The 19,224-nt window shown below is 44.3% G+C and overlaps 1 protein-coding gene across 1 annotated transcript in view; it reads left to right on the top strand.

Moving 5' to 3' along the window:
- The window catches only part of TENM4 (teneurin transmembrane protein 4), a 237,822-nt gene extending 218,802 nt beyond the window's left edge, over window positions 1–19,020 (top strand). Inside the window, exons 24-29 of the mRNA XM_018565717.1 lie at window positions 784–956; window positions 1,074–1,309; window positions 4,851–5,147; window positions 6,472–8,086; window positions 11,071–11,213; window positions 18,122–19,020. Coding sequence (XP_018421219.1) covers window positions 784–956; window positions 1,074–1,309; window positions 4,851–5,147; window positions 6,472–8,086; window positions 11,071–11,213; window positions 18,122–18,880 — 3,223 coding nt within the window. The 3' untranslated portion in view covers window positions 18,881–19,020. The remainder of the gene's footprint in view (window positions 1–783; window positions 957–1,073; window positions 1,310–4,850; window positions 5,148–6,471; window positions 8,087–11,070; window positions 11,214–18,121) is intronic.
- The last annotated feature ends 204 nt before the right edge of the window (window positions 19,021–19,224 follow it).

The following is a 19,224-nucleotide window of genomic DNA, read 5'->3' on the forward strand; positions in this document are numbered from 1 at the left end:
GACTGTCTCTCCATAATTTATGATATGCTTAATAGCATTGCAAATTAAGCCTGGCAACGTTTAATGGGCATACAGTGTCGGGAGACCAGTGGTGAACATTACATGGCCGTGCTGGAGCACAGGCAAATCAACAATGGGGGCGATTGTAATAGTCATATGGACGTTAGTGTGCAGCAGCCAAATCGAGTAATGTTTAGTTCATAAATTTCACTGTACGTTTTTCCATCTCGTATTCCGACTCCTCTTCCGTTGCTTTTTTAAAGTTGCTGTTCAAACTTTGGACGGCCTTCAAGACTGCAGAGGTGTATTTTGTGAGCAAAACCCGTCACAGGGCCCTTCACACCCAGGGCACATGATAAGCTGAATAAGGGCCTTGCTTCACTAATGACCCTAACGTTTGAGATCCTATCATCTCCTTCTATGCCATCACTCCTTGGTTGCTCACTTTCTAGAGGGCGAGGTTCTGCAGATATTCAGATATCTCAATTCCGAGTTTTGAAAGCTAGTAGGATAACCAGGAAAACGTCTTCAAGAAAAATACAGCAAGTCCAGTTGCTTGGATTTATTTTTTATAGATATGCTATGACCTGGATGAATGAGAACCTTCACACAAGGCTCTGCAGAGTTTTGGCCGGTGTGGGGCTGTGCCTTGGCATTTACTGTTGCGTTAAGCACGGGACACAAAATGGCCAACACTAGTCGTCTAGTCTTCTCATTATGCTCGTCTTTAGTAAAGTATGCACTAACTTTGCTTCCCTTCCACTAATGTCTCTTGTTTTTCAGGTATGATACCTTTGGGCGTCTGACCAATGTAACGTTCCCCACGGGTCAAGTCAGTAGCTTCCGCAGCGACACAGACAGCTCAGTCCACGTTCAAGTGGAGACATCCAACAAGGAAGATGTTACCATAACCACCAACCTGTCTGCTTCCGGGGCCTTCTACACCCTTCTGCAAGGTGGATTGTGTCTTACTTATTCCTTTACATTGTGTGTCATGTAATTTATGTTCTGTGTGTTATTTTTTTGGCATAGGATTGAGGTGATTTGCTAACTCTGTGTATTACCTTCCTCAGATCAAGTACGCAATAGTTATTACATTGGCGCCGATGGCTCTCTTCGGCTTATTTTGGCAAACGGAATGGAGGTCACCCTTCAGACGGAGCCACACTTGCTGGCGGGCACGGTGAACCCCACTGTGGGCAAGCGTAATGTCACCTTGCCGATAGACAATGGGCTCAACTTGGTGGAATGGCGCCAGCGGAAAGAACAAGCCCGGGGACAGGTCACTGTTTTTGGACGTCGGCTGAGGGTATGCTATTTTTTTTTTTTTGTTATTACGTTTTCAAAAGTTGCCCATACATTTTTCCCTCTCAGTGATGGTTCCTTGCTAGCTGTGGCTTCTCGGTGGTGAAAGTTGATCCATTCAGAATGGTTGCAATGTCTCTTTTGCTGGCTATTCTTTAGTGTGGTCGGTCAGTGGCACATATTTGTTTCTTGGATAGTGTTAGAAGGTTGAGAACTGGTTTCACTCATTACATGGAGTTTCTCTGTAAAATGCTAGTTCACTGGCCTGTCTCTGGCTTCACTACTTTCGGGACAGGCAGCAAGTGACATCACAACTCCATGATCTGCATTGTTCTGAGAAAGTGGCCAAGCATTGAGTGGACTGGATAAACATGTCAGCTTGGTAGCTAACATTTTTAGAAAATAACAAAAGCAATGGAAGACTCAAATCTCAAAGGCAAATGATTATCATATTTAAAAAGGGAAGTGATCATGTCTGCTGATAGCCTGAGTAGAAAAGCCTGTCCCCTTCCAGCATGCTCCAGAGGAGGACCCTTGGTCTATGCAGAAGCAGTGGTCTCTTTGCCAAACATGCCCCCTGCTAAGTCAGACCTAGATCTCCAGTCAGCAGGAAGTATGAGATTTGATTGATACAGAGTTATAGGTCTGACTCAGTAGGGCGTGTGTCAAACCTCTGGTCTTATTCCCCGAGGAACATATCAATACACAGGTGACCGCCACTTCTCTGTGTTGCTACATGAAAAGGCCTCTTGGAAGGCTGGACCTGAGGTGGTCAAAACAGGATAAAGGTTTGTCACCAGTTGGGGAATTCTAGGACCTTGGAGACTTTTCTAGTAGCCATGAATGTGTGCTTTACCATAATAAACAATCATTTTAAAAAGGCACATTGACCTTAAATCCAGCCTTTGCGCCCACCTACAATTTGTATAGCGGATAGCATCTTTGGAGCACTGTCTCATCCTTAGCAGGCTATAGACTCATGAAGTGACTGGTTTTACCATCTTTACATTTAAACATATTGGTAGAAACACCTTGGAGAGCATATTTAAAGTTCCTCCGTCTGTCTATGCTGATTCAGCAACCGCTTGGCTTCAGCGTATAATGAGGTGAATACCGGTCCCAGGAGTGATAGCACACATGATAATTGATCATAAAACCGTTCAGAGGGCCTGGTTAATCTCATCGACACTTCTGGCAACAGGCCCGCCTCCTCACGCCCAACGGTGTGAATAATGAGGTGATGTAATGCTATTATAGCTCCACTCCTAGGAATGAACTGCCAGTGATGTCGGATTTCTGAAGCCTCTTTGTTGCTTTATAAGGCGCAGATCAAGTGTGCGTTTTATGTATGCCTAATTACTAAAACAAATCTTAAAACAAAATGTCAGAATGATAGTCTATTATCTACACGCACTGGAGGTGCTGCTTGTGAAGGCTGAAGAAGTATTCATGAGAACGCATTATTAGGAACCAAAAATGGTACTAAGGTAGTTAAAGAGGGCAGCACTGAGAATGTAGAGTATGTTTGTTAAAGAGCCAAGGACATGTCCAAGGATTCTGGACAGTTGGCTATTTAGTGAGCAGTGATGATCTGCTGTGGCCATGTCAGTGGGTACCCTAGTAGCATGGCGGGTAATAAATGATCTCTGTAGCTCTAGTTCTTAGGTCTGGATGAGCATCTTCAAGGTGATCTGCATGGAGTATTTGTATGCTTGCATCACTTCATTCAGGATTTTCTAGTTTCCTCCCACAGTCCAAAAACTTGCAAACCAATTCTTTATCTACGCCCAGTAATACAACAGGTTGCTTTAATGTCCCCTTCCCAGCAGCGCATACTCACCGTTCCTTCATTCTAACGCCTATTGGCTGCTGGGATTGAAAGAAATACCTTTGTAATATCCCCTTCGCACACCGTGCCGATGTACCCCAAATCCAACAGGTGCTGGAACAACTGGTGGATGGCGCCACAATGTACAATCTAGAAGATATGTTGCCTGCACACCATTTTGCTTCGGGATGTCCTTTTATTCGTATTCCATTAGGGTGACGTGTGAATGCAACGTTTCGTAGCCTCACAGGACCCCTACGTCAAGCAAAGTGTGAGGGGTTAATTGAGCTCAGGTGTCTCTCATTGAGCAGGTGTATTATAAACTATAGAAATCGCCCCGCCTTTCTCCATACTGTCATAGTTACATAGTTACATAGTTACATAGTATTTGAGGTTGAATAAAGACATAAGTCCATCAAGTCCAACCTATTAGGATCTCATTCTAGGAGTACCTGTACCCCTGTATATTACGGTCCCTTAAGAAATCGTCCAAAAGTTTCTTGAACAATTCCACATTATTTGCTGAAATCGACCACATCTGGAGTACGCGGTCCAGTTCTGGTCACCAGTACTAAGAAAAGATGTCCTTGAGTTGGAAAAAGTCCAGCGAAGGGCAACCAAACTAATTAGGGGTATGGAGGACCAGAGCTACGAGACGAGGCTACTAAATTTAAACATGTTCACATTAGAGGTGAGGAGATTAAGGGGGGATATGATTTCCATGTACAAAATGTTTAATGGTGATAGCAACATTAGCGATAAACTGTTTAAAATTAACTCCATTACAAAAACTAGAGGCCATCACCTAAAATTGATGGAAAAAAAATTCCAGCACAAGGGGCGAAGGGGGTTCTTCACAGTAAGATCAGTTAGGGTCTGGAACTCACTGCCACAGGCGGTGATTTCAGCAAATAATGTGGAATTGTTCAAGAAACTTTTGGACGATTTCTTAAGGGACCGTAATATAAAGGGGTACAGGTACTCCTAGAATGAGATCCTAATAGGTTGGACTTGATGGACTTATGTCTTTATTCAACCTCAAATACTATGTAACTATGTAACTATGACAGTATGGAGAAAGGTTGGAACCTTTTTGGGGGTTTTACTGCTGTCCGAATTCTCATTGAGGACATTTTCTTTCACTTCCTGTCCTGATTGGAATGTTGTCACCAGGACAGAAGTGGGGGGAGAATGTCCATTTGGAACAGCAATGAAAAGCTGAATTCTCATTGAGGAAATTTTCTTTCACTTCCTGTTCTGATTGGAATGTTGTCACCATGACAGGAGTGGGGGGAGAATGTCCATTTGGGACAGCAATGAAAAGCCGATCAAAAGCTGAATTATCATTGAGGACATTTTCTTTCACTTCCTGTTCTGATTGGGATGTTGTCACCATGACAGAAGTGGGGGAGAATATCCATTTGGGACAGCAATGAAAAGCTGATATGGATTCCAGTCTTATCCTTAGATTACTACTAAGCATGTTTTTAATCCTGTGTGTACCTCTGTTGCTGATTTCCCTCAGTTTCTGTCTTGAGGTTGCACCTGGACATGAAGTAAAGTCCCAATGGGACTGCAGAGACCAGTAAAAACTGCCTGAGTTTGTTTTCCTGTCCTCAGTCTATCCAAAATGGTTAAAAAAAAAAAGTTGGCTTGAGATGCAGTTGTTACCGGTGGTGTTAGGCTCATAACTCATTTCAGCTATCCTTTCCAACAGGTGCACAACCGAAACTTGCTCTCTCTGGATTTCGACCGTGTTACCAGGACAGAAAAAATTAATGACGACCACAGAAAGTTCACCCTGAGGATCCTGTATGATCAAGCAGGAAGGCCCAGCCTCTGGTCTCCATCCAACGGGCTGAATGGAGTAAATGTGACTTACTCCCCAGGGGGACACGTGGCAGGGATCCAGAGAGGGACCATGTCTGAGAGGATGGAGTATGACCAGTCTGGAAGAATTATATCGCGGACATTCGCTGATGGAAAATCATGGACGTACACATATTTAGAAAAGGTGCAGACCACTTCTAATATGTCCATCAATGTTCAATGTAAAATACATTATTATTATAGAGGATTTATATAGCGCCAACAGTTTGCTCAGCGCTTTGCAATATAAGGAAGACATTACAATTACAATACAATTCAAGACAAGATGGTAAGGAGGGCCCTTCCGCTGAGGGCTTACAATCTAAAAGGGAGGGGCCAGTGATACATGAGGAGGTAGCTGTATGGGGACGAATTGTATGAGACGTGATAGTTCAGTGGTTAGGTTGAGGTGGGATAGGCTTCCCTGAAGAGATGAGTCTTTATGGATCGCCTAAAGGTAGTCAAGGTGGGAGATAATACATTCACACAGTGTTCTGCAATAATAACCTTTATCCCATATTTCCAGCAATGAGGGTTGCCATTTTAGATGTGTTGAGGGACACCTTTGGAAATGCAGAATAATCTCAGTTGTATGTGAATTGAGAGTAAACAGTTAGGCTTTTCATAATACAAATGATCAATGAACATGGCTTTGCTACATAGTTACATATAGCATATTTGACTACATCCCTGATGCAAGTCATGCACATAAATAAACTTGTTATAGATGTCACCAGCACACCTTATTTAAGTGAAGAACACGTCTGTTTATTGACGCCTCATGTCAAAACAAATAGCAACGTTTCGAGGTCACACAGGGTCCCCTTCATCAGGCTTGAAATTGCGTCAATGGTCATTGCAAACCTAATGAAGGGGACCCTGTGTGGCCCCGAAACGTTATTTGTTTTGACATGAAGCGTCAATAAACAGACGTGTTCTTCACTTCAATATGGTGTGCTGGTGACATCTATAACAAGTTTCAGTATTGGCGGCGCTATCCGCTGTCATTTCAAACACCCACGCTGACAGGGATACCTGGTAAGGATTGTAACAGGATTCTGGAACACATGCACATAAATAACACACACGACAGCCTGATGTAACTCAGGACCACTTATGGTACTACCACAGGATGGGTTTGCAGTCACCCTGGTTTTGCAGGGACAGGTGGGACTCTAACTGCTAGGATAGAGAGCACGTGGGCTCCGCACATGATTCCTGTGCTTGTAGAGCCTTGTGATGATGAGCTCACAAAAACATCTAGCCTGAGATGTAGACAAATATAAGTTTGCAGACTCAATGTGATGACTTCATCCTGCATGTGGGCCTAGAAAATACTAAATACACATCTGCTAAAAACAATTGAGCTCTCCTTTTACTTATGAAGTCTAGAAAAATTGCAGTTTGATTGATGAAAGCAACAAATGTACACTAGATCTCATCAAACTTTGTGTTTTCTTCTTCCTTAGTCCATGGTGTTACTCCTTCACAGCCAGAGACAGTACATCTTTGAGTTTGATAAAAACAACCGCCTGTCTTCCGTTACTATGCCCAATGTGGCCAGACAGACCTTAGAAACCATCCGATCCATTGGATACTACAGAAACATCTACCGGCCTCCAGAGGGCAATGCCTCCGTACTGCAAGACTTTTCGGAAGAAGGGCACCTCCTGCAAACATTGTACATGGGAACTGGGAGACGCGTCATATATAAATACGGCAAACTATCGAAACTTGCTGAGATTCTCTATGACACCACCAAAATCGCTTTCACGTACGACGAATCAGCCGGCATGCTAAAAACGGTCAACTTGCAGAACGATGGCTTCACGTGCACCATCCGTTACCGGCAGATCGGACCGCTGATCGATAGACAAATATTCCGTTTTACAGAGGAAGGCATGGTCAATGCCAGATTCGATTACAATTACGACAATAGCTTTCGAGTCACCAGCATGCAGGCCGTTATCAATGAGACACCTTTGCCGATCGACCTGTACAGGTATGACGACGTCTCGGGCAAGACTGAACAATTTGGAAAATTCGGAGTCATCTACTACAACATCAACCAGATCATAACCACAGCGGTCATGACGCACACTAAGCAGTTCGACACCTATGGACGAGTGCGGGAATTACAATATGAGATCTTCAGGTCCATGATGTTTTGGATGCTGCTGCAGTATGACAACATGGGCCGGGTGGTGAAGAAGGAGTTGAAAGTTGGACCCTACGCCAACTCCACGCGTTACACTTACGAGTATGACAATGATGGGCAGCTGCAAACCGTTTTCGTCAATGACAAACAGCAATGGAGGTATAACTATGACTTGAATGGAAATTTGCACTTGCTGAATCCGGGGAACAACATTCGCCTCATGCCGCTACGATATGATCTGAGGGATCGAATAACCAGATTGGGTGATGTTCAGTATCGGATGGATGAGGACGGCTTCCTTAAGCAAAGGGGAAGTGATATTTTCGAGTTCAACTCTGCTGGTCTTCTTGTTAAAGCTTATAGTAAAGCCAGCGGTTGGAGTGTGCGGTATAGATATGATGGCCTTGCAAGGAGAATTTCAAGAAAAACCAACAATGGTCACCACTTACAATTCTTTTATGCTGACCTTGCAAACCCCACTAGGATCACACACTTCTACAACCATTCAAGCTCTGAGATTGCCTCCCTATATTATGACCTTCAGGGCCATCTCTTTGCCATGGAGTTAAGCAGCGGGGATGAGTTCTACATTGCCTGCGACAACATTGGGACGCCTATGGCAGTTTTCACCGGCTCCGGGCTTATGATCAAGCAGATTTTATATACTGCCTATGGTGAAATCTACCATGACTCCAACCCTAACTTTCAGCTCATTATAGGCTACCACGGTGGCCTCTACGACCCTCAAACTAAGCTTATCAATATGGGTCGCCGTGAGTATGACGTGCTAGCTGGCCGATGGACAAGTCCTGACCATGACATCTGGAAGCAGCTGAGCACCACCAACATCATGCCTTTCAACCTTTATATGTTCAAAAACAACAACCCAGTAAGCCGACCACAAGACACCAAGTGCTATATGACAGGTAAGGCTAATGTAAAAACATAACCCATGTTCTTTCTTGAAGGATAGGGTTAGATGTTGAACCCTTGAATACTCTTCTCAAAATTAGTCTTGTGTGAAACTTAAGTGGCCATTTTTCTCCAATCTCCTTCCATTGTGTATCTCTTTTATCACTGGTCTAGCGTGCGTTATGGCAATGACGCCCATTATTGTGTTGACGACACAGCTGGTTGTGATGGTCTATAATTACTGTCATTCTCGGGCTTTATCGTGTATAACTCAGAAGTGTGAGGTGACAAAGGTCTAATTGATGTGTTTCTCAGAACTGTACCATGTTACTGGCTTGACCTGGTAGGGAAAGAATCTTAATCACCCATTGTGGCTCACTTGTTGCTTGGAAAGGCAACACTTTTATCTTATGAAGGTAAAGGTGTATTGTGAAGATGCATGTGAGATAGAGAGATGGAGAGATAGATGGAGAGATAGATGGAGAAAGGGAGAGAGAGATGGAGGGTGTGAGAGTGAGAGGGAGGAAGAGATAGGGAGGAAGAGAGAGGGAGGAAGAGAGAGGGAGGAAGAGAGAGGGAGGAAGGGAGAGGGAGAAAGAGAGATCGATGGAGGGATGGATGGAGGGATAGATTTATACAGAGGAGTTTGTCTAAGAACAAAATGTCATACATGACTTCTATGAAGAAATACAGTATAAGGGCATTTAATGCTTCCTGTAGAACAAAGCTTTAGGATCTTTATTCAAAGTGATTTAGGTTTTTGTTGAATAAAGGGAATAGCATTACATGCAGTATGTTTTAAGTTTCACAAAGGACATTTTAAATCTTTTTTTAAAAATATCCATGTACATTTTTTTTATTTGCTTTACAAATCAGCATTTTTTTTTTCACTTTGAACCCATGACATTGGATCCATAGAGCTTTATTGATATGTCATACAGGGAACACAGCTGAAGCTGCTTACCTTCAGACTCTTTCTTATTAAAACTCCAGATGGCTCTGTGTGATCCAGACAGGCGAGGAGGAGGGTGGGACCTTATGGTTGGAAAAATCATGCACAAAATATAATTTTCAGCCCTGAATATGAATAAGAATAGCGTGCCAGAACACTGTACATTTCCTATAACAAAATTGTATGCACTTAAAAAAATTCAGTTACATTTATTAATTTATTTATTTTGGCTGAATTTTTTTTTGTCTTATTTTGTATGTAAAACAACTGAAAAATCCCCAAAATTGTTAAATTTGCACGTATTTTTAAGTAAAGAAAAAAGATGCAACATCTATAGAAGAACACTCACACCTGTAAAGAAAATTATTGTGTAACTTCAGGGGGTGGCCTACTGTCCTTTATCGGTCCTTTATAGCCTAAAATGGCCGATAAAGGACAGCAGGCCGCCCCCTAAAGTTACAAAATCATTTTCTGTACAGGTGCGAGTGCTCTTCCATAGATGTTTGTCAATAAGCTTAGAAGCCCTTTTATGTATCAGGAGCTTGCTTTGAAGGATTACTGGTTCTTTAACACACAGCTTATCCTCGACCTGGCTCAGTGACGCCAGCCCGCACAGCCGGCCCCTTAATGAAGGCGTCTTGCGGCAGCATCATTAAAGAGTAACTCGTACAAGTAGCAAGCTGGCAGTTAATTAAACATGGCATTTGATCACGACCTCTGTTTTTTTTCATCAAGGACATTATTAAAAGGCAGAGTACAGCGTGATTGATTATTATACTAGGAATCATTACTCAAATAATGGATGAAGAACGAGGACACGAGTGCAGACCATGCAGACGTTTAACCATCCTTGTACGGTCCAGATGCCGTTCATACAAGCCGACGAGGCCGATTAATTACTCTTGATTCCACGGCCCTGTCATTATTTAAATATGCTAACGAATAATCGGCCCTGATGGCAAATCTTTAGAGCACACGTTTTTGTTTATTTGCTTTGTTTTAAAGAATAAAGAGCATCTTTGTGGTTAAAATAATCTGTTTGTACATCTAAAGATGTCAGTGATGCTACCATAAAACTCATTTATATACAGCACATGTCTTCGTGAGGTGTCTAAAAGCATGTGCAAAAGAAGATTGGGGAGAAAGGCGGCTGTATTGTTTTCTGGTGTTCTATATATAGAAAAAAATTAAGGATTTCTGCCCGTCCCTAAGCCACCTACTACACTTGTCAGAGAGAGATTAGTGTAGAAGCTGGCTTGTGTTTTTTGATTGACAGGACTCCTCTCCAGCCACCAACATTCACAACAACACAAGCTGACAGTTACATCTCTGTATCCCCTGAATAGATCCGGGCTCTTGTTACTTCAAAGAAGCCGGCAGAGGAGATCAGAGAAGGCAAAGAGAATGTTCCATTTGGCAGCTTACAGAGGAGGAAGGGGTTGTTCAACCTTTGTGTGTACTGCCTGTAACTCCCCTTCTCATCTGTGAAGTTGGTCTGTAATGCCATCTTCTTTGTCCAGTGATGTCGGGTAGCGGTGGTGGGAAGGGAGTTGGCGAGTTTTCCATCACGCTGCTCGGCAACCCCTGCACAGATATAAATAGGACCAAGTGTGATGTGCACTGGGTCCCATTGGGGGGTTTAACAAGTCTCCATTTTCTGGTGAGACTTTTTCTTTATAGATCACACAGAGAGAGACTCCAACCAAGCATGTAGATGTTTTGTTCTATGTGTATATAACGCCCAGCTTCTTGATTGCCTGGGAAGCCGGCTCCATGCTGGTTGGCCGGCTTGATGCTGATTGGCCGGGAAGCCAACTTCCCAGCCAATCAGCATGGAGCCGGCTTCCCGGACAATCAGGAAGCCGGGCGGCGAGTCATTACCCAAGTGGAAGAAGGGGAGAAGTGGAAGGGCACCCTTAGCCTCAAGGAACGTGCCTTCACTTTAAACATGATGTTTTTCACTTGTGCTGATTACCTGATGTTCGCATTCAGTAAGTCTGATCCCAAACTACCAGATGCTCAGTGTTGTCTTCTTCTCGCACCTAGATGTGAACAGCTGGCTCCTGACCTTCGGCTTCCAGCTTCACAATGTCATTCCTGGTTACCCCAGACCAGAGATCGATGCCATGGAACCGTCTTATGAACTAAGGAACACTCAGATGAAGACCCAGGAATGGGATAACAGCAAGGTAATGTGGGCTGCTTTGTCTTCTCCCTAATGGTAACAGACAGGTTCTAGCCTGCTCCTAATCTATGTAGATTTGAAACATAGAAGACTGGGATCAAGAAAAAAACATGGGGTCCATTGAGTCTGACCGATATTTTTTTGGGGGGTATTTCTTTTAACCTTTGTGTCAGAGTATAGATCTAAGTTTGTCCCAAGCATGTTTAAATTCACTGTGGACTGACTCACTACCTCTGCTGGACATCTGTTCCCAGCATCAACTACTGCTTCTGTAGAATAATGCTTTCTTAGGTTAGTTTGAACTTTCCTGCTTCTAGTTTGTTCTGTTCCCGTGTTCTTATTGATCTTCTTGGTCTTAGTTTCATATTGAAAATACTGCCCCCCTGAAACGTATTCATACCCTTCAATATCTTTTTGTAAGTGAGGTCTCCAGAATTGGACACAGCATTCTAAATGAGATCTAACTAAAGATCTGTATAGGGAAATCAGGACCCTCCTTTCTCCTGCTGGAGACCCCTCTAGTGATAACTAAATATCTATATAGAGGAATCAGGACCGCCTTCCTCCTGCTGGAGACCCCTCTAGTGATAACTAAATATCTATATAGAGGAATCAGGACCTCCTTCCTCCTGCTGGTGATCCCTCTAGTGATAATAAAGATCTATATAGAGGAATCAGGACCTCCTTCCTCCTGCTGGGGATCCCTCTAGTGATAATAAAGATCTATATAGAGGGATCAGGACCTCCTTCCTCCTGCTGGTTATCACTCTAGTGATAAATAAAGACTATATAGAGGAATCAGGACCTCCTTCCTCCTGCTGGGGACCCTCTGGTGATAATAAAGATCTATATAGAGGAATCAGGACCTCCTTCCTCCTGCTGGGGATCCCTCTAGTGATAATAAAGATCTATATAGAGGAATCGGGACCTCCTTCCTCCTGCTGGAGATCCCTCTAGTGATAAATAAAGATCTATATAGAGGAATCAGGACCTCCTTCCTCCTGCTGGGGACCCTCTGGTGATAATAAAGATCTATATAGAGGGATCAGGACCTCCTTCCTCCTGCTGGGGATCCCTCTAGTGATCGATCTATATAGAGGAATCAGGACCTCCTTCCTCCTGCTGGTGATCTTTCTAGTGATAAATACAGATCTACATAGGGGAATAAGAACCATCAGAGTGAGTGTTGTGTCATCTCTGAGCCAGCATCCCAGTCCAGGAAGTAGATACTGGCCCTGGATAATGCCTGAATAAAGATGGCACTGTCTGGGGAAAAAAAACTAATGAACACGTTGTTGGGGGGAGCACTGTGATCTCTGTGATGGGTAATAAATACCTGGAAGTGTTGCACTGACACATTATTTAACATGCATGCAATCACCATAAACGAATATATCTGATGCTAGGTCCACTTTAAAAGTTCCAGCCCCCGGTATCGAGCAAGCCTGTGACACAGGAGACCCCACTGCCCTACATACGCTTTCCATCCTGTACTATTACATTGGTCTCCGAGGTCTCTAGTTAAAAACACTTTCCTCTGTGAGAATTCACACCCTGAGCCCGTATCGACTCCTAATGGATTTTTACACTTTTAAGTGGTAACAGCTAAATGACTTCTTAATTTGTTATGCAATCAATTATGTATGGCTAAAGGCTTCCATTAGTCAAAGGCAGCGTCAAAACCCGACAAACGTAGTAAGGGTTCATTTCCAAGCCGCACTTTACTCTGGCGTTTCCACTCTGCGTTACATTTTTTAAAAAGGCGAGTGTCCGGCTACTTATAACGAGATTAATATTAATATTTTTTTTCACTGTGTGCCACGTCCGAGCTGCAGGTTTTTAGCATACTTTAATGTGCTCGCCGGTTTAAAACAAAAATAAAAAAGTCCAGGAAGGGTTTTAGAACAAAATCTGCGGAAGTTGGTTGCTTTAAAGACTTTTTACTGTACCCCCTCTATTCCTGACCTTTGACCTCTCTGTGCAGAAACAAAACATAAAAAGAGAAATCCTTTTCTTCAAAACTCTGAAAGTGGCTCCTCCAATCTGTTTGAAAAATTTCACACTCCGCTTTGACAGGTTTGGCGCTGAAAACTGGACAGATCAATCACTTTTAAAGGCTCTAGTTTCAATGGATGGAAAACAGAAGTGGCCCGGTATTTGGGTACCCTTGTGACCGGCCCACCCACAGAGACCGGCACAAACATGGCACTGTTCTGCTGGTCTGCGGGCTTAGATGTCCTATGCAGTTAGTTATTTTTGATGGCCGGCAATACCCATTTCATTTAATTCTTTATTTTGAGCCAACATTTTACAGTAAACATATAACACATATACAATCGAGTAATGATGTCGTACAGGTACAAACGTAAGAAGCATATCTATATCTTCTAGCCCCAGTCGCTTAATTAGCCAAGGATCAAACATGAACAGCATAATATCGTATGCAACATCTGGGCGTTTGGGGTGATTGCAATGCATATCTTGTATGTCTTAGTGTGTAATAAGCAATAGTTTCGATAGGCAGAGGTGGGTAAACCAAGGGGTCCACCTGTCTGCTTCCGGGGACTGAGGGAATGGGGTAGGACATCAAACAACATCAGGACAGAAGAGGGAAGAAGGAGGAGGGATACAAACGAGAGGAAGGGAGGGCAGTACCAGCAAGCAAGTGTGTAAGAGAAGGTATAGGTCACTGGGACGTGGTAGAGCTTGCCAAGAGGGTCACTCACGGGGCGCTCCCTAGTGAGCCATTTAAAGGAGAGAGATCGTACAGAGTATGCTCGGCCCTCAGGGGAATCCATGTACTCCAGCCAGTAAAATCACGTCCTAGAGTAACGTTCCTGCCTGCCTTGAGAGGACAGACTCATGTCTTCCATTACCCTAATCTCCTCCACCCTTCGTATCCACATAGGTATTGTAGGGGAAGAGGGATTCTTCCTCAGTCATGTTTAATAGAAGAAAGGTTAGATGTTTTTCAGAATATATCCAGTATGTTGATCAAGAATCGACCTTTTGAGGTCAGAAAGGGTTTTCCCTTTTAGGGCAAATTGGCCCATTTGACTAAGGCAGTGATTGTCAACTTAAAGAGGAACTTCACCTACCTCCCCCCATCCCGTGTTTTTATTTTAATTCCCCCTTAAACATTTTTAGCTGGGTTAGCTGGAATAAACATACTCACCTGCCCGGCAAATCCAGCATTGTATTCTCTGGTAATCCACCACTCCACTGCCACATGCCTGATCCAACACCGCCATCTTTTTTCCTTTTATTCATCGCCAGGCCCACCTTCCTCCATCAGCAGTGTAGAAGCTAATATACCTCCTGGGGTGTCTGATGTTCATATCTCAGAAGGCTTTAGTAGGAGAGTAATTCCCTCCTAGGTTAAAATGTGGGACAGAGGTGTGCTGGAGAATCTTTTTTCTTTAAAAAGGATTCTGGTGGACCAGCTCACTGATGTCACTGGTTGCCAGGGTGGAATGCCGGCCAGAGCATCCCAGGGTGCTAAAACCTTTAGCAACTTGGACCACCTAGCCAAAAAGAAGGACATAAGGCATACTGCCCCCCAGTGACCCAAAGAGATGCCACCTGTGGCAATAGCCTTAGCCTACCTCATTATAGGGGCAGACCTGATCACTATATGAAATGCTACAGAAGACTAAAGACTTACCAGAGAAACTGGGGAATTTTACATGGCACTCATGGAAATCACTACTAATACAGCCCCCTTCTAAGTCAGTGTCCCCACTATTGACTGCTGTGATCTAATAGCCACATTGCAAACCCCAAAGTGTCACATGTAACCCTCGGGCCCCAGGTTGGGTACCAGGACTTCAAAGCTAAACTCCAGGCCCAAAAACTTTCATTTAATACATTCCTTTTTAGCCTCAGAGGATATAAATCCACATTGTATGCACCAAATGCCTTTTCAAGCCCAAATATTATCTTGTGAAAGCAGCAGTGACATCATCACTGTGCTGCACATAGCCTGTGCAGGGAGCAGAGCTGTGGGAGGGATGAAGCAGGCCCTACCCACTACAGGGAACTACAGGAGGGGGGCGGAGACAAGACCAGTCACCTGCACTAGGAAAGAGAGCAGCAGTGACCGTTCTTTATTACAGGAGGGGGTGGAGACAAGACCAGTCACCCTGCACAAGGAGAGAGAGAGAAGCAGTGACCGGTCTTTATTACAGGAGGGGGCGGAGACAAGACCAGTCACCCTGCACAAGGAGAGAGAGCAGCAGTGACCGGTCTTTATTACAGGAGGGGGCAGAGACAAGACCAGTCACCCTGCACAAGGAGAGAGCAGCAGTGACCGTTCTTTACTATAACAGGGGGCGGAGACAAGACCAGTCACCCTGCACAACTTGAGAGAGCAGCAGTGACCGGTCTTTATCACAGGAAGCTCCAAGTCTTTATTGGTAAACTTGTTACATTTTAATCGTTGTCGATTTTTAATAATGCAGCTGTTTGAAAGTTGTTTTTTTTTTTTTTTTTTAAATGAACATTTCTGGAATTTTCTTTCTGTGACCTGACTGTTATTGGTTAATAGGCCGTGTGAAAGCTTATTTCAGCGTGCACTTTTTCAGTTTAACTCGTTTTGTGACAACTTGTCATTTTTGGCAGCAATTTTAACATTTGTTACAGTATTTAGACTTCAAACTAGTTTCAAAAAATATCCTCTCTGAAAATAACGGCTGGCGCCAAGTTTTTGATGTTAATGCAACTTAAATGGTTTTCGTCATGAAACATGAGAGACAAATAGCACATTAGTCCTTGAAAATAGAGCAAAAGTAGACAAATCCTGAAAATTGCAAAATTGCCTCGCCAGTGACAGGAAAAATGCAGCATGGAGGTTTTATAAACACGCGGCACGTTTACATGAGAAGCCGCAAAGTAGGCCACCTTGAAGCCCGACTCCAGGGTAACTTTTCTTTTTCTAAAAAGACCCCCTAGGCCAGTGGTGGCGAACCTTGGCACTTCAGCTGTGCCAAAACTACAAATCCCAACATGCATCTGCCTCTGGGAGTTATGTCTGTGGCTGTCAGAGCCTTGCAATGCCTCATGGGACTTGTAGTTCCAAAACAGCTGGAGGGCCAATGTTCGCCACCACTGCCCTAGGCTGTAATACTCCCCTCCTCCCTGCAGTACTTCCTTTCTGCCACTAGGTGTCCTCAGTCTATTGGCTTGAATGGTGCCCAGCATAATTCCACCCTGAAGACTGAGGACATACTGTGACTGCATGGCATACCCTCAGGTGGGAGTGGGGGGAGGGGGGGGCGGCAAGGCATAACTGCTAGGAACTACCAACACTGGCATCACCAATTTTTTTCTACTTTTAATGGTGGACTATGTCAATCATTTTTCAATACCACCTGGTGCATAACCGGTGCCCCTTGTCCAGACCTTGACCTCTAGCAGTAGGTAGCAGGAACATTGATTTATGAAGGGGCTGTAATGACAGTGATCTCTAGCATGCTCCTGTAATATCTCCAGACTCATACAACATGTCTCCAGTCTCTAGCCACACCAGTCGCCCATCCAAAGACTCTGATGATATCCTGTGGTATGCTTCCAGTCTCTGGCAATCTTTTGGAGCCCTTCATATAATGAATATAATATGCAGCCCCTTGCTGGTGTCAGGGGACTCATTTGAGCCTTCCATACCTCGTAGGTTGGCCAACACTGCTGTAGACCCTTGTGCTCAACTGTACACGGAGATCCTCATAAAACTAATAAAGCCAAAAATATAGAGCCTTTTAATCCAACTTTTTCAGGCTTGTTGACCTTCATCAGTGCAATTTACAGAAACAGTGGCCTCTATAGAGTATGTCATAGGGAGCAATGAGACGGACACATTGTAGCTTTATTCCTTTTATAACACCGAGAAAGGAATGCTTCCTGTTTTTTTTCCTTTTGAGGAAGCCATCCATAGCCGATGCATCACCATTTAAAGGGATTAAGCCAACCCAAAGTGATATTTCATTTATAGAGTAGGTGCTGGGAGTCATCTACATGCTCCCTATATCTGACAAGTGTTCCAGGTGCCTTCACAGCTTTCTCTCCTTCTGCTGTATTCCACATTGTATACAATTATAGATCCTCTGCACAGCTCCAGTATCCTGCTCTCCTATTAGTCTGAAGTTCTTTTTTAATCATTATGGCCCTGGTGCAGCTTAACTTCGAGGCATCTCAAAACACGTCTCACCTCTTCCTGAAGCTTCTGATGGCGTTTCGACTTCCCAGTGCCGGCGTATTTCAAAGTCTCCCTCCTGTATGCCATAGTTGAGCTCTCAAGATAAATTCTGGTGTCCCTGACATTTGCAGGTATTCGGTGTAGGATTGCTTTCTGATTAATCTGATCTCCTCGGGGGAAATATTTTCACGGCACTTTGAGAGTTTAAAGTAGAAGTAATCCCTGCATACTGTCACCAGAAAAAGATGGTACCTACACAGCCAGCACTATGAGGGAGCATGAGGCTGTTGACTCAGGTGGCATCTCTTTGGGTCAAGTAGGGGGGCGGCAAGCAAAGCGGCATGGCGGCTCAATGTTTGCAGTTGTCTGTTGTCCCTTTTCTGCCCAGAGCTTCTCAGGTTGCCAAGAGCCGGGTGGGGACCATACACATCTCCCAGCCCAACTCCAAGCAACCAGTGACGCTCTGGCCAGCATCCCACTTAGTTCCTAGCAACCAGGGACGTCAGTGAGCTGCGCAGGAAGCCATTGAGATCCATCCCCACACCAACCCCCACAAGCGTTCACCACAAGCACCCCATCCTCCAGTTATTGGTAACCCTCAAGGGCCAGAGTAGAGGAACTTTATATTAAACTGATGGAGATAAATAGATATTGTATGCTCCTTAGAATCTCTTCTAAGGTTCACTTGGGTTTCCTAATCAGGTTGTTCTTTTTTCCCGCAGTCAATCCTGGGCGTGCAGTGCGAGGTCCAGAAGCAACTGAAGGCCTTTGTCACTTTGGAGCGGTTCGGTCCCGTCTACACCTCCCCCATCGCTGGCTGCCACCAAGAGAAGGAGAACAAGAAGTTTGCCACATTCGGTTCCATCTTCGGCAAGGGTGTAAAGTTTGCAATGAAAGATGGCCGCGTCACCACCGACATCATCATCATCGCCAACGAAGACGGGAGACGGATCGCCGCCATCCTAAACAACGCCCAGTATTTGGAGAATTTACATTTCACCATCGACGAGGTCGACACTCATTACTTTGTCAAGCAGGGCCCCTCCGACAACGACCTGTCCATATTGGGACTCAACGGCGGCAGGAGAACCTTGGAAAACGGGGTCAACGTCACCGTGTCGCAAATCAATACAATTCTCGGAACAAGGACCAAACGCTACACGGACGTACAGTTACAATACGGCACCCTGTGCATCAACACCCGCTACGGGACCTCCTTGGACGAGGAGAAGGTCCGCGTGTTGGAACTGGCCCGTCAAAGGGCCATTTCGCAAGCTTGGCTCAAAGAGCAACAAAGACTTCGCGACGGGGAGGAAGGCCTGCGAGCGTGGACTGAGGGCGAAAAGCAGCAGTTATTAAGCACCGGTCGGGTGCAGGGCTACGACGGCTATTATGTCATATCCGTCGAGCAGTACCCCGAACTCTCGGACAGCGCAAACAACATCCACTTTATGAGACAGAGCGAAATGGGCAGAAGGTGACAAAGACAATAAATGAAAACAAAAAAATTGACTTCTTGCCAAAGACAGCTGCTGTGGTGGCCGCCTTCCCGAACTGTGTTGAAATGACCCTTTTTTTAATTTTTTTTTTTAAGAAGACATTTGACCCGAAAACGGTCACAAGGTTGAACCTCTAAACGTTGCAATTTTTTTTTTTTGGGTTGTTTTTATTTTACTTTGCTTTTTTTTATTTGGCCTTCACACGTTTCGGAAACGAGCAGATGGTATTTTGCTATCGTGTGATCACAGTGAACTCGACTGTCTTTTTGTTTTTATTTTCCCTCCAGTGGCGGATCCTAGTGAGGAGAGTCAAAAATATAACGTCA

The sequence above is a fragment of the Nanorana parkeri genome, unplaced genomic scaffold (genome assembly GCF_000935625.1).
Source record: "Nanorana parkeri isolate BGI_ZX_2015 unplaced genomic scaffold, ASM93562v1 scaffold879, whole genome shotgun sequence".
In the NCBI taxonomy this organism is placed as follows: domain Eukaryota; kingdom Metazoa; phylum Chordata; class Amphibia; order Anura; family Dicroglossidae; genus Nanorana; species Nanorana parkeri.